This window comes from Acanthochromis polyacanthus, chromosome 1 (assembly GCF_021347895.1).
Source record: "Acanthochromis polyacanthus isolate Apoly-LR-REF ecotype Palm Island chromosome 1, KAUST_Apoly_ChrSc, whole genome shotgun sequence".
NCBI lineage: Eukaryota > Metazoa > Chordata > Actinopteri > Pomacentridae > Acanthochromis > Acanthochromis polyacanthus.
Window position 1 is genome coordinate 27,228,143 of NC_067113.1, and position 21,138 is coordinate 27,249,280.

A 21,138-nucleotide genomic window follows, 5' to 3' on the forward strand; every position below is an offset into this window, starting at 1 on the left:
GATATGTTTTTGGTGATGTATGTTTTCTTTAAAATAAGATGTTAGACATGTAAACTTATGTAAACATATTACTAAACATTAAACATAGTATAAAAAGCTATCACAAAAATGTGCACATGTATTAAACCTATTATAATAATCATCTCAACCATAGTTGTCACCATCAACTATAAATGGAAATTTATGAAAATAAAATGATCTTTGTTCTCATTATGTGATTGTTTGACTTGTACTGATCTGTGACGGGGTCCAGGGTTTATTTTACATTAAAATCTATATTGCATAAGTCACAGTTACAGGAGGGACAACGGCCTCATACACTATATATGTGTGTGTTATGCAAACCTGCCAACCTGTAGGTCATCTTCAAAAGGTTCAAGGGTAAATATCAGTGCATGAATAATAGCATGCTTGTGATTATTATCAAATATCCGTGTATCAATATTAGATAGAATGCATGTTCATACTAGTTGCATTTTATTTAAAGTAGTTTCTTCCAGTAGTTACACTTGTTAAGTCAGTTGTTTGTTAAAAACTGGTTTGGGGCCAAGACTGTATAATTAATGTTAAGCGAAGTTTCACTTTAAAATAAGTATTTATCTGGGGGAAAAAAGGCAGATGGTCTAATTGACAACTAAAATAATCCCTAATTCCATTAATCATTTGCTTGTGTATGAACAAACTAAACTATTTTGGATTTCAGATTTCACTTTGAGTTTGTCTCTCCAAAGATTTAAGTTTTTGCTTTAAAAAAGAAAATTCTAATTTATTTGATCAATCTTTACCTTTCTGGTTTAAATCAATACAGCTGCTCTCCCTAAATTTATACTAATAAATAAAACACTAAAAAGCTGTTCAGAGTGAATGTAATCATGAGTATCATCTCTGTCAAAAACCTAACTATAAATGAACACTTATGACAATAAACTGACCTTTGTGCTTTTTATGTGACTGCAGGACATTGATCGGAGGCAGGAGGGAGGACAGGCTTAATTTTTTTTTAAAAATATTCTCAGACTTGATGACTATGAGGGGATAGGAGGGAGGGTGAGTGAGGCTTTTTGGCGCTGCTAATTGAATCCACATTAGCTTAGCTTAGCCTGAGAGCACTCGGAGAGATATCAGCGCTGCGCTTTCCTCCAGCTGGAGCCGAGACACGGAGCAGGAACCAGACAGGTCTGATCTGAGGGATTTAACACTAAACACACCCTGTTACTCTGCTTTAAACTAGTTAACAGCTGCTTACACGTACATATCTAGCGTCAGTTTGCTCCTTTTCGTTTTGGCAGAACAACTAAACGGTGAAAATGATAACCCCGAAACCTCGCAGCATGCTCCGGGAGGCGTCTCATCAGATCATAGCCGGTGGCTCCGCCGGTAAGTCCCACTTTATTCCACTTCTTCTGCTTTAAAACGTGGATTCTGATTGCGCAACTCTTGCTAACTAACTTTAGCTTCATGTTGCCCACAAAAGCTGTTCCGCCCTCCGAGCTCTGTTTCCCACAAAACAGTACAAAATGTTTCTGGTCGGAGTCGCACATGCGTGCCGGCCGAGAAATAATTAGTCGTTCACAGGAGGAGGATCTGTGGAGCCAAAGGTCTTACAGGCTTTAACAAGATAGTTCAAACCCTGCAGACAGAAGGCACTTCCGCAACAACAGCCGGGTCAGGAAGTTACTGACGCACATGCGCAGAAGAGGGCAAGGTCAGCTTAAGACGTCATCCTGAGACACGGAAAGGTTCCTGTTTTACCTGCTTTATTATTATTTTTATTTGGATTTTAAATTATTATTATTATTATTATTATTATTATAAGATAAAGTTTGTTTATCCTCACTGGGGAAATTTACATGTTACAACCAGACTTTCTAGGGGATACAACAGCTAGATACACGACAATCGGTAAGACAAGAATATAGAATTACAATATGGCTTAAAACACAGATATAATAAGGACATGCACACAAGTGGTATGGTGAATAAACGTATGCATATCTACAATTTTATTTATTTATGTTATTGGACTTAATCAAGGAACCCAATAATCAGTATAGGGAAATGAAGTGGACATGTCTATTTTCCTTTTGATATAAATCAACAAACAAATTAATGAACATAGAATATATTCAATATAGTATGTACATAAGAAATACGCTTGAGTGAACAAATTTAGACGGTAATTAAATCATACCAGACCACAGCTTTGGGACTTGAAGACTAAATGTGAAAACTTGAAAAAGGAGCATCTAACCCCACAAATCACTCTGAACTATGCAACTCGTAACAAATGTGTAGGATTAATGATATTCTCAAATTTAAAATTTGCTCTGACTTCAACTGCAGCATCAATGTTAGATAACATAACAATTATTTATTTTTTTCCCTCCACTAATTTGATTATTAGCATTGTTATTATCATGACAATGAGCTTGTGGGACAAAATTTTTAACTTTACTTCATTATCACTAATGTTTGAATTCATGACATAAAATAATGTCAAATCAACACGGATGCTCTGCCAACAGTGGCAAAGAACTCAAGCTAGCAAGCTAGTGCTATAGCAAGCTAATATATAATAACCTTAGTTAAACATAAAGTCAGCTTGTTATCCTTCTTCCTCCATCCTACATTCCTGAACATATTGTGATTGTTATTATGATTATTATTATATTGTTGTTTATTGTCGCTTATTGTTGCTCTACTGTATGATGTATGCTGCTGTAACATGGGAAATTTCCCCAGACATGGGGAGTAATAAAGGATTATCTTATCTTATCTTAGCTAGTGCTACAGGAAGCTAATATGGCATAACCTTAGTTTACCATAAATTCAGCTAGCTAGCTAATGTCACAGCAAGCCAACACACATAGCATAAAGCTGACGCATTAGCTGGTGCTACAGCAAGCTAATATAGCATAGCTTAGTTTAACATAAAGTCAGCTACTGAGGTAGTCCTTTGGAAAGACAGTCTAGTTTAACATAAAGCCGGCTAGTCCTGTTGAAAACTTCTTGTTGGGCCGACAGGGGAGGAAACATTCACGAGTAAGTTGTTCTATATTTGCACTACTGAAAATGCTCGACTACGTACCTGTCTCGCAGAATAGATGCGTGTGGATATTTGAAATACTTGGAACAGTGAGTACTTTATCTATGAAAGTCGCAGTAAATCTGTTGTTTGTGCAGAGAGAAGACCTGCTTTGTGCGGGGGTGTTGCACTTAAAGTTATGTTTCATTGTTGGCAAAGAGAATTCTCCTTATAATTATGTTGAAATGTTTTAATTGGACGGACAATTATTAGCTTCATAGAGTCTCATTTCTCTTTCAGTTCATATTGTTTTTAGAATTTGATAAAAATCTGCACCAACATACAAGTAGACTACAAAAAACAACTAAACAATTACCAAGAATTGTGTACCTGATGCACAACAGCGTCTGGGGAAAAACACTTAGACACATTTGTAATGCAAAACGGTGGTTGCACTGGAGTCAAACCAGGGCATCCACAGTGACTTCTAATGCACCGTGCCTGAGCAGGAAGTGAGCAGCAGTCAGTCCTCTTGACTGTTTGCTCTACTTTGCTAAATACACCACTGTTTGCTTCACACTGTGTACAGGCAGGTAACATTGCACAACTGGACAGACATGTTTCCACCACGTGTTTGCTGAATGGGAGCAGCTAGGTACAGACAGACAGACAGCGGCTGGAGGTGTTATCAGTTAAACTGTCCTAAGAGGCAGAGGGATTACGGGAATTCAGTGTTATGATGATTTTAGATGATGTAGTTTGTGGTGTGTTGTTATTTACCCTCACTGGTCTAAAAAAGACAACATTCTGGGCACATTCAGTCAGTTTAAGATCTATTCCAACAGCACTAGAAGCTGCATCTAACAGTTTGATCATACAGTCAAATTAACACTTAACTAAGTTACAACATGCAATAACAACTTATTGTATATAAAAAAAGAGCTCCTATGACCAATCAGTTTGTTGACATCTTAAAATGAATGGCTATTTTGATTATCAAAATATTACTTTAAGTAATTCTTTAGGGGATAAAAGTTAAAATTCTTAGAATCCAGCATGTAATGTGAATATTTTCTAGTTTCTTTACTCTTCTATTTCTGTGTTTTTATAAACAAATAACTATTTAATTATTTGAGAGAGTCGTGGATGATAATTTGATAACTGATTGATTACTTTGAGTCCTTTTTTTAATGAAAATTTAAATCTCTTTGATTCCAGCTTTTACATAAGAATATTTTCTAGTCTCTTTACTCTTCTGTGACTCTAAACTGTGTATTTTTTCACTGTGGACAAATTAAAACATTTGAAATTGGGCTTTGGGAAACACTTGATCAACAATTATCAATTAATTGAGAAAAAAATTGACAGATTAATTAATTAATCACTTTTTAATAATTCATTAGTTACTTGGCCTAATTTTTCAAGAAAAAAAAGACAGAATCTTTGATTCCAGCTTCTGAAATGTGAATATTTTCTGGTTTCTTTACTCGTCTTAGACCCTAAACTGACTGGACAAAACAAAGTCGCTTGTACTTATATCTTGTTGCGTTTCACTTGGTGTACGTTCGCATTTGAACTTGTTTTATGGCATTTATCCAGGTTGTTTTCTCCTGACTAGATCCTTGCTTGTGTTGTATCTGCTGTCAGATGTGGTTTGGATAAAAGCATCTGCTAAATGAAATTGTACAATTGTAGAATTGTATCATTTTGTTTTCTTAGCAGTGTTTGACAAAAGAGTTTCCATTGGGATAAACAAAGTCTTATCTTATCTTATCTTATCTTATCTTATCTTATCTTATCTTATCTTATCTTATCTGTAATAACAGTAAGATGCAGCCCTGCTGAATGAGTAAAACACTGGATTGTTTTGTCCTCTGCTACACTTTGAACACTTTGTTCCATATAATACAAACAACCTTCAGTTAAAGTTTGTTAGAAAATGTGCATCCACTGCCAAAAGTAAAAAGAACTTTTGTCACACACATCATCTCCGAGAACAAAGTCACAGTTTAGAGTTAATAAGTTAACATTTTTTAAGCAAAAATTAGTGGTTACACTGGTGTATTTTGGTAGTGGGTGCATCTATAAAGCTCTAGTTTATCTTTTATTAGGCCTATTAACGGTTATGGACTTAGTAGCCAACATTGTAATCAACTCTTTGGACAATCGCATGAGCTAGTTGAAAGCTTTCTGTTGTTGTCAGAGATTCTGCAGCAGCTGGAATGTTATTGGATTGAGTTTGTTTTATGGGTACTCGTTGCATTGAGTAATCATTCTCTCTTTAAAAACAACATCTGTGAAATTTTAGCCAGAGTCCTCCGTAGCTGTGGATGTGCAGCTCGCTGTCCTGCAGCTCGAGCTTGTGGTTGTTTTTGGGCTTTTGTGGAATGGAAAGGATGCGGGAAATTGCTGAGGAGAAACGTGGCTGCTCAGTAAAAGCCTTTTATTGGAGAACTGTTGTGTAATCTCCAATGAGGATACTCAGTCACTCTAGTGGAAGTTATCTTTGTATGTTTCCTGGTTCATTAAAGCTTCTTGCTGCCGTGTTTGTTTTATCTCCTATTGTTCAATCACTCATTGAGATGTTAGTTTATCTGCATTTGCCGTGTTGTGCTCTTCATTTGCCTGCTCGCTTTGCTACTGTTTTGTGGACTAAAGTGTCAGTTTTTGCAGTTGCTCGTTGAATGTAAAGAAAATCTAGAGCAAATCTGATTTTCTTTTCATGCTTTGTTGAGGGATTATCAAGAACAAGTGCAGACTTTGTCGACATGCTGTCAGTTTTTCTCAGACGAACGAGCCAACATCTGTGTACAATAAGAACCACAAAACTCTTTCCTCATGTTTTAATGTCGGCTGTTGTTCATGTGCAAGTTGATCCACACTGAAGGGTGTTATTTATCCTCCAGCCCACATAAAGCCTCGAGCTAAACCTTCCAGCTTTGGGACAGATTTCTTTCATATTTAGAAATTATATCAACAAAGTGTCCCCATTAAAGTTGCCAAAAATACACTTTTCTTCAAAATTTAGTGTGTGTTGGCTTTGAAATATAGATTTTACATGTTTAAATTTGACTACACTGTGATAGAAAGTCTTTTGAGTAGGTCGATGAAACTGGCTCGCCAAGAAAATATTAAAAGCAACAATGTTAACTGTTTGAGAATCAGAGATGATACAAGTACACGTTCCCCTTGTGTCCTCCCATCAACAGGGTTTATTTTACTGCTCACAGAGCCCAACCAAGGTCATCCTTTAGACGTAACACTGCAGCTCAGAGGCTTCACGTGTCTCCGTGACCCTGACTGCAGAATATCAGGAACAATTGTTTTTTTAATCTCTAAGTTTTCTTTTATCTCTAAGTGTCCAGTGTGCGGAGTTTATCTTGTATGAGGCCTTCAGTAGAGTCAGAGCTCACTGTTCAGAACAATGACAGCAGAGATTCCTTCACAAATACAATGAATTTAAAAGTCTTACTATACACCATCATACAGAATGACTAGAATAAATTTCAGTGACTAGAGAAATGCTAAAAAATCTCCTTCCTGTTTTGGTTTGTGGTCAGTATCGTGAACTTTGCTTTACCCAAAGACTGTCAGTTCAGAGAGAGAGGAAAGCAAAAATATTTCTGTTTCAAACCAAAATTGCAATTGAAAACCAATGCAATTTGCAAATTTCAAATCCTGTTATTCAGTATAGAGAGAGAATGGCGATTAATTAGTACTACAGACGCTGACATTTGGTTTTGTTTCATCTGAGCAGAGTGTAACTTTCAGGGTTTATTTGTTCTTTCTCATTGATCAGTGCATTGTGGTTTGACCGATGTGAGCCTACTCTCATTATTTATTAGCCAAGCCTTCTAGATTTTGGAAATTTTGCACGTCTAACAAAGTTCAAAGTTTTGTGTCCTTGTGTGACAGTCACACTTTTGATGGTGTATCATGTGACAGTGCTCCATCACGTGTGTTTAAATCAGAGGATGCTGAAGTGAAGCTTTACTTGAAGAAATTCGTCATATCTGTCACAAAAATTACACTTTGATACTTTTCTCCAGTCATTCATCCCTATTTCTTGTATTTCCCTGCATCGATTCTCTTGGATCTTTACTCATTTTAGTTTGCTTGCATGCCTCTATGTGGAAAAATGACTGTTTCTAAGAGTTGCAGTCTGTTTTTAAGGTGTTAAAGATGCTCGCCAGATGTTGCTGTGGTTACAGATACAGGTGGATAGAGGCCTTATGTTACCTGTATGAACAGTTCATTCCTATGCTAAATTTGTCATTATCTAGCTACAGTATAATTGACATTACAGCCAGATTAAACTCAGTCTTCTCTCATTAGTCCATTTATCAGTTAGTTATCAACTGTCGCATTAAGCACAACTATTTGGGTAAGCAATAAATTGGTCTTAGTAAAATTCTGAGAAAGAAACAACAAAATGCACATGATCCATCTTCTTAAATTTGGCTATTTTCTGTTCTCTTTCCTCCTCTGTGACGGTATCTTTAGGTTGTGGTCAAAACAAGACTTTTAAAAAGATGTTGGGCTTTTGGAAACAATGATCTACATTTTTTTGTGCCATTTTCTGACCTTGTGTAAATTAAAAAGCTAATTGATTAATTGAAAAAATAACTGACAGATTAACCAGTCATTGGAAATAACTGATAGACTCTTTTATTGCATTAAAGTTAATGTTTTAATATTTTTAGAGCTAAAAACACGTGTACACTGTCAGTAGTTTCTCTTGATGATACGTGCAGCTTATTCTGGGTTTTATTCTTCCAGACGTCCAACTTTTACCTCATTTTCTTTAATACTTTGCTCACTTACAAGCTGTTTTTGAGATTTTTGAGAACAGTAAGCTGAATGCTTTGGCTGTTTGAAGCTGCACAGACAGAAACAAAGCAGACAGTCGGCTAAAAATCCGATTTTTGCACCCAGAGTTCACTCATTGTTGAGCATTCAGGGCAGGAGTCACCTCATTTGATGTGTTTATGAGAAATCAGGTGTCATATATATTATATCTGCCTGTCCGTCCCTGTTGAAGCCTCACGAGCCCCCTGGGTCTGACAACCGGCTGTCCTGAACCTCCATCTCCAGGCTCAGAGGCTCATCTGTCCTCGCCGGGGATGATGGGAGGTTTATACCTGAGCAGAATGACCTCAGTGTTTCTACCCAACAGAGCTTTTATTTTTTCATCTTGATTCACTGTGAACAAGGATGGAGAGAGACTGGTGATAATTTATGTACGGCCTGGTCACGGGGTTTAAGTTAAATGTGATTTAGGTGCAGAAAGCTACATTTTCTGCTCTGTAAGGAAACCTGATAGTTTGACTTTCTGCAGCGTGAGCAGCCATTTTTGACCTTTTTCAGAGGTCGCTGCTCTGTCTGAGCTCTGCTGCTTTGTAAAGACGTCTTGTTCGCTGTTTTCTGAGCTGACAATTAGTGTGCCTGTTGGAATACGGGGTGTTAATTTTGTTCTTTTTGTGCATTATTCTGTATGTATAACTTGCAGTTTAAAAAAAAAAAATCAATTGTATTATTCTTTTAACATCGTCTAGTTCAAGTTTCCATTTTTTTTTGAATTTCTGAAAAGAATAATGTTCTTTTAAGAAACTTCAGATTTTTTTCCCAAACTTTTCTCCTTTTTGGGCCCTAGAAAAGGTTTTTTAAATGAGACAAAAGGAGATGTTTAGGGACCTGAGCTTGTATCTTATCTTGTTTTGGGAAACACTATCTTATATGATTTCAAACTGAATATGTTTAGTGTGGGCTGCACAGTGGAGTAGTGGTTAGCACTTTCGCCTTGCAGCAAGAAGATCCCCGGTTCAAATCCCAGCCTGGGCCTGGGATCTTTCTGCATGGAGTTTGCATGTTCTCCCTGTGCATGTGTGGGTTTTCTCCGGGTACTCATCTTCCTCCCACAGTCCAAAAATATGCTGAGGTTAATTGGTTACTCTAAATTGCCCGTAGGTGTGAATGTGAGTGTGATTGTTTGTCTGTATATGTAGCCCTGCGACAGACTGGCGACCTGTCCAGGGTGTCCCCTGCCTTCACCCGAGTCAGCTGGGATAGGCTCCAGCACCCCCCGTGACCCTAGTGAGGATAAAGCGGTATATAGAGAATGGATGGATATCTTTAGTGTTGGTAGAACCACATGATCATTTAGATAACACTGTATGATTTGTCTGATAATGTTGTGATTTAGAAACCTAGAATATCTTTTTCCCCTATTTTCTTTCATTTACCATCCCCCAATAATTACTAAATGGACAGTCTAATGTCAATGCACTGTGAAAAACAAACAAACAGAAATTCCATCAAAAGAGTAAAACTTTGTCAGCAATAGGCCAGAAAAATTGCATTAAATTACATTAAAAACACAGTTTTTTTTTCTGTAAAGGTCACAAACTGTTAAAACAGTAAAATGATAATGCCAAATATCTGTCAAAGAATGATATTTGTAGCTGATTTAAATACATTAAAAAGTGTCATTTTATGGGAGCACATTACAGAAGAACTATTTGTAAAAATACAGATTTCTGTTTTGGACTTTGTGCAGAATTTTGTCTCTTTTCTTGTCTACTTTCATACCTTTTGTTTGTGATTTTACATATCCCCAGTAATTCACCAAAACAGGAAAAAATCTGTAAACTAAGTTTAAAAATATTTCTTATTTTCTATCCTAAATATAAATATTTCTTTCTTTCAAATAATGGCAAATAACTGTAAAATAGCAAAACATAATAAAATGCAATACAGTCAATAAACAATAAGAATAGTATCATTTTACAGTCAGACACTGCAAAACAATGAAATACTATTTGGAAAAATGATATCTTTTGTGTGGACATTATTTACAGTTCTGGCTTGTATTTTTATGGTTAACGTATTTTTTTTTAAATCCATGATTTTACCAGTTATGATCTGTGATGAAACAAAACTGGAAAAATGTGCAAAATTGTAATCAATTATTTTTCACAAATGACAGTTGAACAATTTAGTTTTAGAAATTAACTTTTCACTAAAAAATGTGTGCATTTTTGTTACTTCATTATTAATTATTTATTCTTTTAACTTATTCCTAAAGCATAAAATAGCCATTATTATTATTGTTATTTTAGTACAATAGCTAACGAAACTAATTTTCACACAGCTGCTCAGAAAGTAGAGAAACTTCCTTGTCCAGCCAATTTCAGGTCAGTGCAGATTTGTACAGTAGTGAAGCTGTTTGTCATGTTAATTTTTTGTCCACCAGGGGGCGGTATCTGCCTGCTCTTTGTGTGTTTTCATGGTTAAAGGATGCTGCAACTCTTCAGTCATTGCTGAAGATTGTGATGCATGAGAAATGTATATCATATAGGCAGCTTGTAGGTATTTGCTTTGAATTTGGAGCAAAAAACGCTTCTAATTAGTGTGTTTTTAATTTATAAAGCCAATAAAAAAAATGAAAGTAGAAGCACAAATATTAAAAATAATACAGCCATCCTGATTAAACACAGATTGGACCAAATTTCAAAATAGAAAATCTCTCCAGTTACATGCGCTCTGCTGTAATGTTTTCTCTAAGTCCTTTGTTATTTCCTCGGTAGATGCTTTTTTAAAACTCCATGAGTAAATCGATCCGTCTCCAGCAAATGGACTGTGACGACATGAGACAGACGCCCGCGTGTGATTAGTGCAGCTCGGCCTCCGGACTGTCAGAGCCTTCGGTCTGAGCGCACCGCGGCTCCGCGCCTCTAATTGGTTTCAAACAGTGAACCTGAAATCAGTACAAATAAAGCCACTTAGGCTGAGTGAAGGAGAGGAAGAAACGCGGAGAGCGAGGGGGGAATCAAATAAATAAAGTCAAACAAAAGGCCCGTGCGCACCGCTTTGGCTGTGCGCGTGCTTAATTGGCGAAGGAGGGGGAGGTTTATCCATTGACAGTGAGTGTTTTCTCTCCGCGATTCCCGAGCGGCTGCACCAATCACAGCCGAATTAGGCCTAATATTTATTTCCAGAAACAATTGTACATGTTTGAGCTGGGCTTTGATTGAACTCCCGGCGGACATGTTGTAGACAGATGTTTAGATGACCTCATGTTTGAAGTAATGTTGATTCTGGATGGGCTGTGTCTTGGCCTCCAAATCAGCTCCCATCTTTTTCATTTTTTTGGAGTGTCTCAGTCTGGTGCATGAGAAAGATCACGTCCCTCATATTTAATATGTGCTTTGGCTCGTATTAAATAACTCTTTTTTCTTTCTTGTTCCGTACTTTGACAGACGCATGTCCGCGCAATGGAATCGTGGCTGGTTTGGTTAAAATGAGCCATGATAGTGCTGAAGGACTTAACCGGACACATGTGTCTTTTGTTCTCGTCTGTCTCCCATCAAGGGCCAGAGAATTCTGCATCTCCTCCCGTGAAAGCGTTTCCTCACTGATAGCTTCATCAGTTTTCAGATCGAAGAGGATGTCAGACGTTCATTTGAGCGAGCTTCTCCTCGTGTTTCCTCAGGAATAGATTGCCTCGCTGCAGGGTGCGCGGCGCGTAATGAAAGTAACCCCTCATTTAATATGGAGAAATTACAACACAATCCTAAAGCAAACACCAAAGATGAATTATCTCCGTCGACTAATTACCCTCCTCGGTAAATGTGAGTGATCGCGATGTCATAAGAAATTAGCTGAATGCGAGCAGGAATCAGACTTAATGGTGGTCTAATTAATGCACTGCAGATCCAAAAATAGATAATTAAAATGTTAATGATGGATTAATGAGTGAGTTATTTTTGCACAATTATATATTTTGAATCTGTGACATATAAATGATCAAGTCTGAATTATTAATTATAATCTGAAACATTTAATTGAAACATGTGGTTTACTTTAACACACAATAACACTATTAAAATCACTTTCTTGCGCATATATCCTTGAGCTGTAATATCTCCAGAGCCAAATGTTGACATGTGCACTAAACACACATTAACCTCAGGGGAGAACGTGGACATTTTTCAAGTCTGTAACCTCAGTTCATGCTTCTGCTTTAGGAGACGCTGCAGGCTGCCTTGTGCCATTTTTGGCTGTCTGACTAATATATTTACAGTCAGCCACTAATGACTGCAGTTCGACAGCAGTATGCATGTATTTGGTATTATGGAGTTCTATTTTTTTTTCCAAAAACAAACACATTTTGTCGTTTAAAAAAATGCTAAAGAATCTAGGAGACCCCAAGACTGCATTACAGTTCAAAACAAATATTTAAGCTCAACTAAAACAAATTAAGGAAACGGTTTACATGAGTCTTTTTGAGTTCAGAGAACTTCTAATGAAATTATGTTCAGTCGACTAACTATGTTGAGTTAAGGGAATCAGCCAGCTCTTCTAAATTTTTAGCACAAACACACATTTCTAAGGGTTTAAACACTTCAAATCCTGACCTCAAGGTGTCCAAAAATAAAATGATCAAACCACTTTTTTCATTTACTTCAGCTTCAAATCCGTTTTAATTAATCGATGCAGAAATGTAAGTTCAAATACACACAATGTTATTTACCAACCTTCCACACAGCCCATCAAAATAGTGTTTGCAACCTAAAAAATATTCTAAATCAACACAAAGTATATAAAAAACGTTGCCACCATGCATTTAATTAAGTGGCTACATTGGTCCACTTAATTACTTTATAGAGTGTCTGTTCCCGGAAAAAGCTTCCTTGATTTCTCTATTAAGTCAGAAATTCTGTTTATCTAACCTAATGCCAGCAGCAAAATCTTACGTTTCATTTTTAGTTGTGTCTTTCCAGTGAAGCCTCTCAAAGGCTTTAGGCTGCATGTGAGTCATCGTTATTTTGACAGGAGCCATCAATTCTCAGTGAAATTACCTGCCTCAGATTGAGATCTGTCTGTGTCAAGCCAAAGACAGAGAACTGGATATTCAGCAGAGAGACGCAGAAGCCGAGATCTTCTGTGCGTAAAATGTAAAACACTTAAAAAACAAATTAAACTGAACAGACGGTCACTTTTGGGCTTTTGAAATGTTCTGAAAAAAGCATAACGGAGCAGATTTTACCCCTGGGTTGATCTTTTTTGGGACGTGAATCTGTCAGCTGACACAAAGGCCGTGCTTAATAATGAGAGGACCGTGACTTGGGTGCGTTGACGCGTTGGGAATCAGGAAAGAAGTGGAAACGTGTGTCCCGTTTCAGAAAAAACATGTAATGTGATGTGATGTATGAGCTCCAGCCGCGCTCCCGACGTTATCTTAATGACATGATTTGTGAAAACGGTTCGCTGACGCAGATTTTTTGTTTTCCTTCGGGGGGTCGAAGCGTTTTGGAGAGGGAGACTCGTCCTCCTGCTGTTACCGCAGAAACGGCCTGGTGTGCGAAACGAGTCCAGCCAAAACGCAACGCGCAATTACAGGATTGGACTACTTGCTCGGGCTCGTGTCAACGGACGCGCGCACGGCCTAAACTTCAGCTGCAGAGCCAAGACAGGCCGCGCGCACTGCAGTGGCTCCTGAATCAGCTGTTGTCAGTCAGAAATGTGACACCAGCCCAGAAATCTTTATATTTTAGCCTGAATATTGCAACATTTTCAGGTTTTGCCAAACATAAAGCATGAGCCACAGTGCTCCGGGCAAAGTAACGTCATTCCACTTTCATCCTGTGCTTGTAGCCCTTGTTTTACATTAATATCAGTCAGATTTACATGGCTGTAATCACATGTAAAGGCAGTAATTTGCCTGACTAATCCTTTAAACAGTCCAGGAGAAGAGATGCAGGAGCTGGTGAGGAGAAAATGTTCATCCATAATACAACAGCCCAAATACATAACAATCAGAGCAAATCTGCTGCACATGTAGCAGATAAAAAAAAAGACCTGAAAATTTTGTCCATAGCCCAGTGATAGATTATCTAACCACAGCCAACTTAGAATGAAACCGTAAAATGTGTTTTCATTGCTGCTCGGCTACCTGCTGCCATATTTTGGGAGTGAATTTATTGACTCCAGAGGTCATGAGGTTTTGGGGAAGCATCCAGACACATAATCGTGTCACTGCTGCAAATATCCCACTGCGAGGCTGTGAAATGGAATAAATCTTTGTATTCAAACACTCAGCTTGACAGAAAAATTAACAAAACTTGAGTTTTAAAAGAGCAGATTTATACAAAAACCAAAAGTGTTTTTGATCAGCTGTATCGTTTTATTTTCTAGGGCTTTCTGTGTAACCAAAATGTCAGATGATTATTTCATTTCTGCTTTTGTATGAAAAAGAAACAGAGAAAATGTAGATCCAGGGATATTAATGGAATGCTCAGTGCTTTAGCTTTGGGTGTCCAGGACCAACGACGCCACTGAGTGACACACTACTGCATCATTCATGACATAATGTCACACTATTGCAGCCAGAAGCCCCTTAAAAAAGGCTAATAGGCTCACAAATGTTCAATAAATCTTTGATTTTAATTGATAATAATTGGGTCTAGTAATAGGAAAATATTATTTCCCACTAAGCAAACCAACACCTACTTTAATGCTGCACTTTAAAAACATGACTGTGGAAAAAAACTCTCAATCATAGTTCCAATATGGGATATTTTGGTGGACTGATGGTCTCAAACTGCACAAATTGAGTTGCATTATTATATAATTCCAGCAGTTCAGCTTTCCAGTGATTATTTATTGGCCCGATCACACTAATTAAGTGCCAATTTTGTAAATGGAAAGTTACCAATCTGCTTCAGGTGATTCATATTTCATTTGAAATTGATGAGGAGCAGTGATTTGGGATGTATCCACGTTAACATGAAGACTATAACCAGTGATGTTGAGTCTGAATGGTGATAATAATACTGCTTGGAGCATCTTCTAAGCAGAACACTGTTAATTTACATCTGTCTCAGTGAGTCAGACCTCAGAAACCTGCACTAATTTTCATCGTAGTCTCTTATTAATCTCACTATCATGCAGGATACATGGGACATTTATCTTGAATGTGAGTTCTTGGAATAATAATAATAATTATACTGTTATGAGTGGATTCAGGAGGATAATTATGATTGCTCAACATGGGAGGCTGTTCTTTGGATCATTGAATCCTATGACGTACCAATTATTAAAGCCAGGACACTGCGCCGCGGGAAGCTCAGCGACTCTCGCGTTGTGTTGGGGTGCGCATGAGGGTTTCATCGCATCATCGCGTGATTTCATAGCGCACAAACGATCCTCCGCACCTTTCGCCACATGACAATTCGGCGTTCGGCATTCCAGTAGGACAAGTCATTATGAGGGGAGAGCACAAAACAGCAGCAGGCCCGGCAGATGTAAGAAAGGAGCGCTGAGATCACTGCAAAAGAAAAAAAAAATCAGTCGAAAAGTGAAAAGTGAAGGCATACATAGCGCAGCACATGGCAACAATAATAAAGCTGGGAGGGAAATCAGCTCAACAAGCTATGCTTAATTGAGCACTTAGGCTAAGTAGTGAAGGGGCACAAAGAGAGTGACCCTGTTAGAAAATTCAAGTTTGCAGTTGTGAGAATGGAGAACAGTGCGCGTGCGTGCGTGCGTCTGAATTGTGTATTCGTGCAAAGTAAATGACCGCATGTGTGTCCGTGCTGCCACGAAATGCTCAAAAGTGTGCGTTTATTCGTTTGTTTGTGCGCGTGTGTGCATCCGAGTGGGAAACTAGTGCCGGGAAATTGGCTATAATTTGCTCGTGTGGACATGCGTGCACATGCATCAGAGGAAATAGATATATTTAAGCGAGTGTGTGTGCGTGTCGATTATGTTTTTTTGTATATTTTTGTGCCTTCAAAGTCGTAATTAAGTCACAGTAGGAACAAGGTCTTCCTTTGGAGAGCTGCTGCCTGTCACCCCTCCATCCCTGATAGGATGCTGTAGGAATAATAGCAATAAAACTGAACTTTTCTTTTCTTTTTTCCAAATTTCAGCTTCAAGCCACAGCATGCCCTCTGTTTATCCTCTACCACCTTGTTCCTCATGAACATTGACGTGTGTTGAAAAGTCTTGAATTGGGCATTTAACCTCCTGCCCTGGAACTCCTAGCCACAGTTGGTAGCAGGTCAGACCTAGAGGGAACCACTGGATGGATTCCTAATGCTGATTTTTCAGCCTCACTGGCTTTTGGATCTCTTGTTTAATAGCTTTTGTTTTGTTACAGGAAATTTTCAGGGTGGGAAAAAACCAAAAAACCAAAAGAAAAAAAGAATCAAGGCCACAGCAAACGTCGTGTTATTTCAACTGAATCTGATACAAGAGTTCAGATACAGTAATTACAAACCCGCCGTGCTCCTGCTGTAAGCACTGAAATATAAATAAACATAATAAGTACTGTCAAAAAAACAAAAAAACAAAAACCGGACAAACTAAAAACCCCTGAATTACATGGCTAACTGTGTGTGTGTGTGTGCATTGTCTGCCCTGTGATTCTCTGGATGAGCTGGAAATTTACAACACAGGTTTTTGTTTTTTTCTTACAGTAAGCCCCAGCCAAAAACTGTAATTCTTTCTTCTCTTTTTTAGCTCCGCACTTGTGGAGACAGACTTGCCCACTTTGGGTTAACTCTATCAAGATGAACAGCATTTGGGCCAGCGGAGTAATCATAATGTAATTTGTTGTGCTCACGGGCCAATTTGTGTCTTTTCAGAGGATCCATCCAGTCCCGTGCCTGGTGGCCATGCGAGCCCTGGGGCAAGGCTTTAATTAGAGAAGCTCAAATTTATGGACACTTTGTATTATTTCTGATCCTGAGCGGTTGGAGGATGACATACTTATGAGGAAAAAGGCATGGCTGGCAGAGGACGGAGGAAAAATTTGATAATGAGAAACAAAACTGAATGAAAGGTCACGTTAGGAATTTGTTTACCATTTCATTATCATTTTTCAAAATCAAAGAGTGGGAATCAAAGCAGGCACAAATGCCACAGTCTGGAAAGAGTTTATGAAGAGCAGTGAGAGGTATGCACCAGTTCTCTTCAATTTGTTTGAAGCAAAAGCGATGCAGTGGAGGTTTTAAAGGAGCACTGTGTTAAGTGTGTTAATGTTCATCTGCTGGTGAGGCCCTGAGGTTGAAGAGTTGGGCTTTAAATTGATCTGGTTTTGATTTCTGACATAAATTTAAAAGAGAGAGAGAGAGAGAGAGAGAGAGACAGTAAAACATCTGTGAGGAGAGAAGAAGAAAAGAAATCTGGGCTTTTCAAATTTTGGCATTAATTTGCTGCACAGCTATTTAACGAGGATTAAAATGTTTTGCCTTCAGAGGAGAATCTGATCCAGATATTTCAGGAATATAATGACTCAGATAGAGTGACTAGAGGGCAGAAGAGAGCCATCCTGGTGCTTTTTAATCCACCTTCTGTGAGTCAAAGCGTCTCCCTGGTGGATTTTTTTTTTAAGGTAATATGAAGATGGATAACTTTGCTGATACCTTCACGTGTATGTGCAAATAATTCCACTTAACCAAGACATGCAACCCTTAAAATATGACATTATCCCCTCACATCTGTGTCCACTTTGCTGCAGGTATAATTGGAAATGTTAATATCACCAGCACAAGTAGCTCACAAAGCAGACATTCGCTCTGAGAGGCCTCCAGGCTTCCATTCAGCACACCCTTGACTCTTGAAATAGCTTCACCCCACGCTGAGGATCCAAAATCGTGACTCAGATGCGACACAGAGCGTATTTTCTATGGCCTGTGCGAGTTTTAAAACAAGAGGAGTCCACACCAGGATGCGTTTGAAGCCGATCCAGGACTGTGAAAGCTGTGGACGGAGACAAGGTTAAGCTATCAGCTGGGCAGCTCTGTAATCAGAGGCTCTGACAGATGCTTTCTCGATAAGAATCCCCCCAGAAGCTCTTGGAGGAACACACAGGCGGACAGCTGTTTCTATAGCGAGGCACTGATGTCTTCAAAAGGAGAATCCAACAATAACTGTAGAGACAGAGCACAAGTCCTCCTCCAGTCTGGGAAAGCAGGTGATTTTTTTCCTCCCCCCCCCCCTGCATTATAAACTGTCTTTTTTTTTTCCCACCTGAATTTGTGTTTTTTCCAGGTTTGCACGTGGAATTAGTCACCAAGTCTCCCCCCTCCAGTCTTCGCCTGTACCGCACAAGAAGAAATCTTCTGAGAGCTCCATTGGTGTTCTGGTCTTTTCCTGAATTGCGGTACTCTCGGGTGTGTTTCATAATGGTACTTGGAGCGTTGCAGGCCTGATATATCGTACCCAAGGGAGAAGCTGCACTCTGCACCAATCTATCAGCCCCTGAGTCTGAGGAAGGCAGAATGACACCGCGATTATAACCCCCATCATATTCAGAACTGACTTTAAATTGAGGCTTTTTTTTCTTCCACCCGTTGAGGGAGACTTCTTGACTGATCATACGCAGGCATCTGTGGTTTTGCAGCTTTTGTTTTTATTGTGATTACTTGAGGAAATGTTGTGTTAGTAAAATATTTTCTGCAGGGTTATTTCATTGTAGTCCCTCGCTCGTTCTGTGCGCTGCTGTATAAACAGCAGAATGTAAGTAGATCTGTTATTAGTCCACCAGTTGTCAGTTTGCTTTATTTGAATAGTCCATTGATATTTACATCACCCAAACCTTCACATTTAATACATTTATTGTTCTAACTGTAATAATGATTGTAAAAATATTGCCCATACTAATTTTTTTGCAAACTTTACTCGATACAATAACACCATGGCTCTTGGCTTTTTCTTTAAGTGGAAGGGAGACAAGGTAATTACCCTTGGGGCAATTAGAGAAAGGGGCTGAGGGAGTAGCAAAGTCATTTTCTAACCCAAACATCCTGGTCCGAGGGGCCGGAGTGGCTGGACAGCCTCCTGGAGGCCGCTGGCTGGGCTCGCTGGGAGCCGTTCGCGGGGAAGCAGATCAGGGTTTGTTTTCTTTCTCTGGAGGCAGGCCTCTGAAACTCCTGCCAGATGAAGTGCACCTGAAACGCAGCAGCTCTCCCAGCACCGTCAGCAGAGGGAGTGATTTACTGTACGCGGCCAGGCGTGCCTGCCTGCATGAAATCCTTTAGTCAGCTCCAGCACGTCGTGGGGATCAGGGAGGGAGCAGGTCGCTGGTTTTCTCTGCAGCTTCTTGAGGGAGGCTTGAAAATGTTTGTGCGGATCTATAAACACGCTCAGCCCACATAATGTTGTCTGCTTATTGCACTATGCAATATGCTGGCAGTATGCAGAGAAAACAAATAAGCCTGCTGAGGAACTGAGGGAATGTGAGAAGCAAATCCTGTGGGTTGAATCTTTAATCTGAACTGCAACTCATCATTCATTCATTCATTTTGGCTTTTGCAATCAGAGTTTCCATTCAATGCATTTTTTCTACCGTGTTATTGACATCCCTGTCTCTTACTCAACAAGAAGAAAACAAATCTATTAAAAAAAACAATAATTTTGATTATTTGGCTTTACAAGAAGAACATGAAGTCACATAAAATTATAAAAATTGGATAAGATTGACACATTTAGTCCAACACTTACTTCAGGTTTGGTTTTGATATCCTAGTCCTGCTTTCATGGTGACATTATATGTTTAAATGCTTAAAATACAAATACATGGATTATTATTTTTTAAAGTAACATGACAAACCTTTTATCTAAAGGTCGAATAAATGTTAGCTTGGTCGATTTCTGAGTCCAATATTCAATATTTTTCTGATTATAGGTGTCATTATTCTGAGTAAATTACTATAAAAATGCCCCAGTGTGACTTTTTCTCTGTACTTGTACTCACTCTGTGCTCTTGATTTAGAGTTTAGTTACATGTAATACTAAGTCTGTGCACGTGTAAAACCCAAATTTCAATGAAATATTGCATTGGAATGCGTATATTCTAAATTTCAAGAAAGATTTTCATTAGTCTTGCAAATATATTCGCCTGTCATTTCCTTTTTATTAGCTAGTTAGTCTCCTTGATTGCAAATAATCAATGCTGGTGTCAGCCCTGAAACAACTATGTGTTCTTCTTGCTTCTCCAGAGCTAAAATCTGTTTCTTTTTTCTTTGTCTTATACACAATATCAAACTGAATACCTGTTTGTTATGGACTGATGTTCTGATAAACAAAACAGTCAGTCAGTTAATTGATAAAATAATGTGCAGATTAGTCAAAAATACTGCTCTATAGTTTGATCTTCTTTTTTTTTTAAAGAATATTTTAAGTTACTTATTACTAGTACAAAGGTAAGATTGTTCCAAAATGGGACACCACATAACCTAAAGAAAAACTGGTCGTCCAGTTGGTTTTGAATGCAGCACAAAATGAGAACTGTTTTATTCATATTGATAATCACACCGAGTTTCAGCTGTGAGCCTCTGTGCTTCTAGGGTCACCTAAAGGATAATAGACAAACAGATAGTAACCACTAATGGGAATCTCTGTTTTGATCATGATGCCGAATACAGCAGAAGTTCAGAATAGTGTCTAAAGTCATAGTGTGGATCAATTAGTTGATGATTTAGTGAGAAGACTGATACAAAATGAACCTATAACAATTCTGACAATTAAGAACGAAGGCTACAAATGATTGACGCCCAAAATTCACTGATTTCATCGCCTATAACGTCAAAATATGCTGGTTTTCTGTGCATCCAGTGGTAGAAAATGTAAACTTTTGAGGTTCCAGTTCATTTGTCAATCAAAACAATACATTTTAATCCACCAACTTTACTCTACGGGACACTGACCCAAAATACATGTAAAACTGGACTTAAAGGGTGTAAAAGCACAAGATGTGACTTGTTTGTCCGTCAGTGCCGTGTGTGGCCTACAGTGGAACAAAGAGCGCAGACAAACTTGATGTGGTCATCGAAGAAAATAAGCACAATAAAGAAAGGCGAACTGAGCCGAGATGAAAAACAAGAGCTCAGAGATTTGGGAGTGGCAGCGGATGGATTAAAGCACAAGACGGCACTGGCACTGTCCCGCTCGCCTGCGATCCAGCGCTGCATTGGATCTGAGGATCACTCGGCGAGCTGAGTCCCAGTACTGACAGTAGGGGCCAGAGAGCAGTTCAGAAGCTTAACGGCTTGTGAGTGATACCCATCAGGGAAGAAACGGGGCGGAAAGCTCTGCGTAAAAATCCT

General features: G+C 38.6%; 1 protein-coding gene and 1 long non-coding RNA gene across 2 annotated transcripts in view; both read left to right on the forward strand.

The window, feature by feature from the left end:
• The first annotated feature begins 362 nt into the window (after nt 1–362).
• The window catches only part of slc25a21 (solute carrier family 25 member 21), a 127,455-nt gene continuing 106,679 nt past the window's right edge, over nt 363–21,138 (forward strand). The window contains exons 1-2 of the mRNA XM_022196996.2: nt 363–1,176; nt 1,290–1,377. Coding sequence (XP_022052688.1) covers nt 1,308–1,377 — 70 coding nt within the window. The 5' untranslated portion in view covers nt 363–1,176; nt 1,290–1,307. The remainder of the gene's footprint in view (nt 1,177–1,289; nt 1,378–21,138) is intronic.
• On the forward strand, nt 15,159–19,752 carry LOC110953142 (uncharacterized). The gene is made up of 2 exons (XR_002595839.2): nt 15,159–18,005; nt 18,083–19,752. It is a non-coding gene; the product is annotated as an uncharacterized LOC110953142 (long non-coding RNA).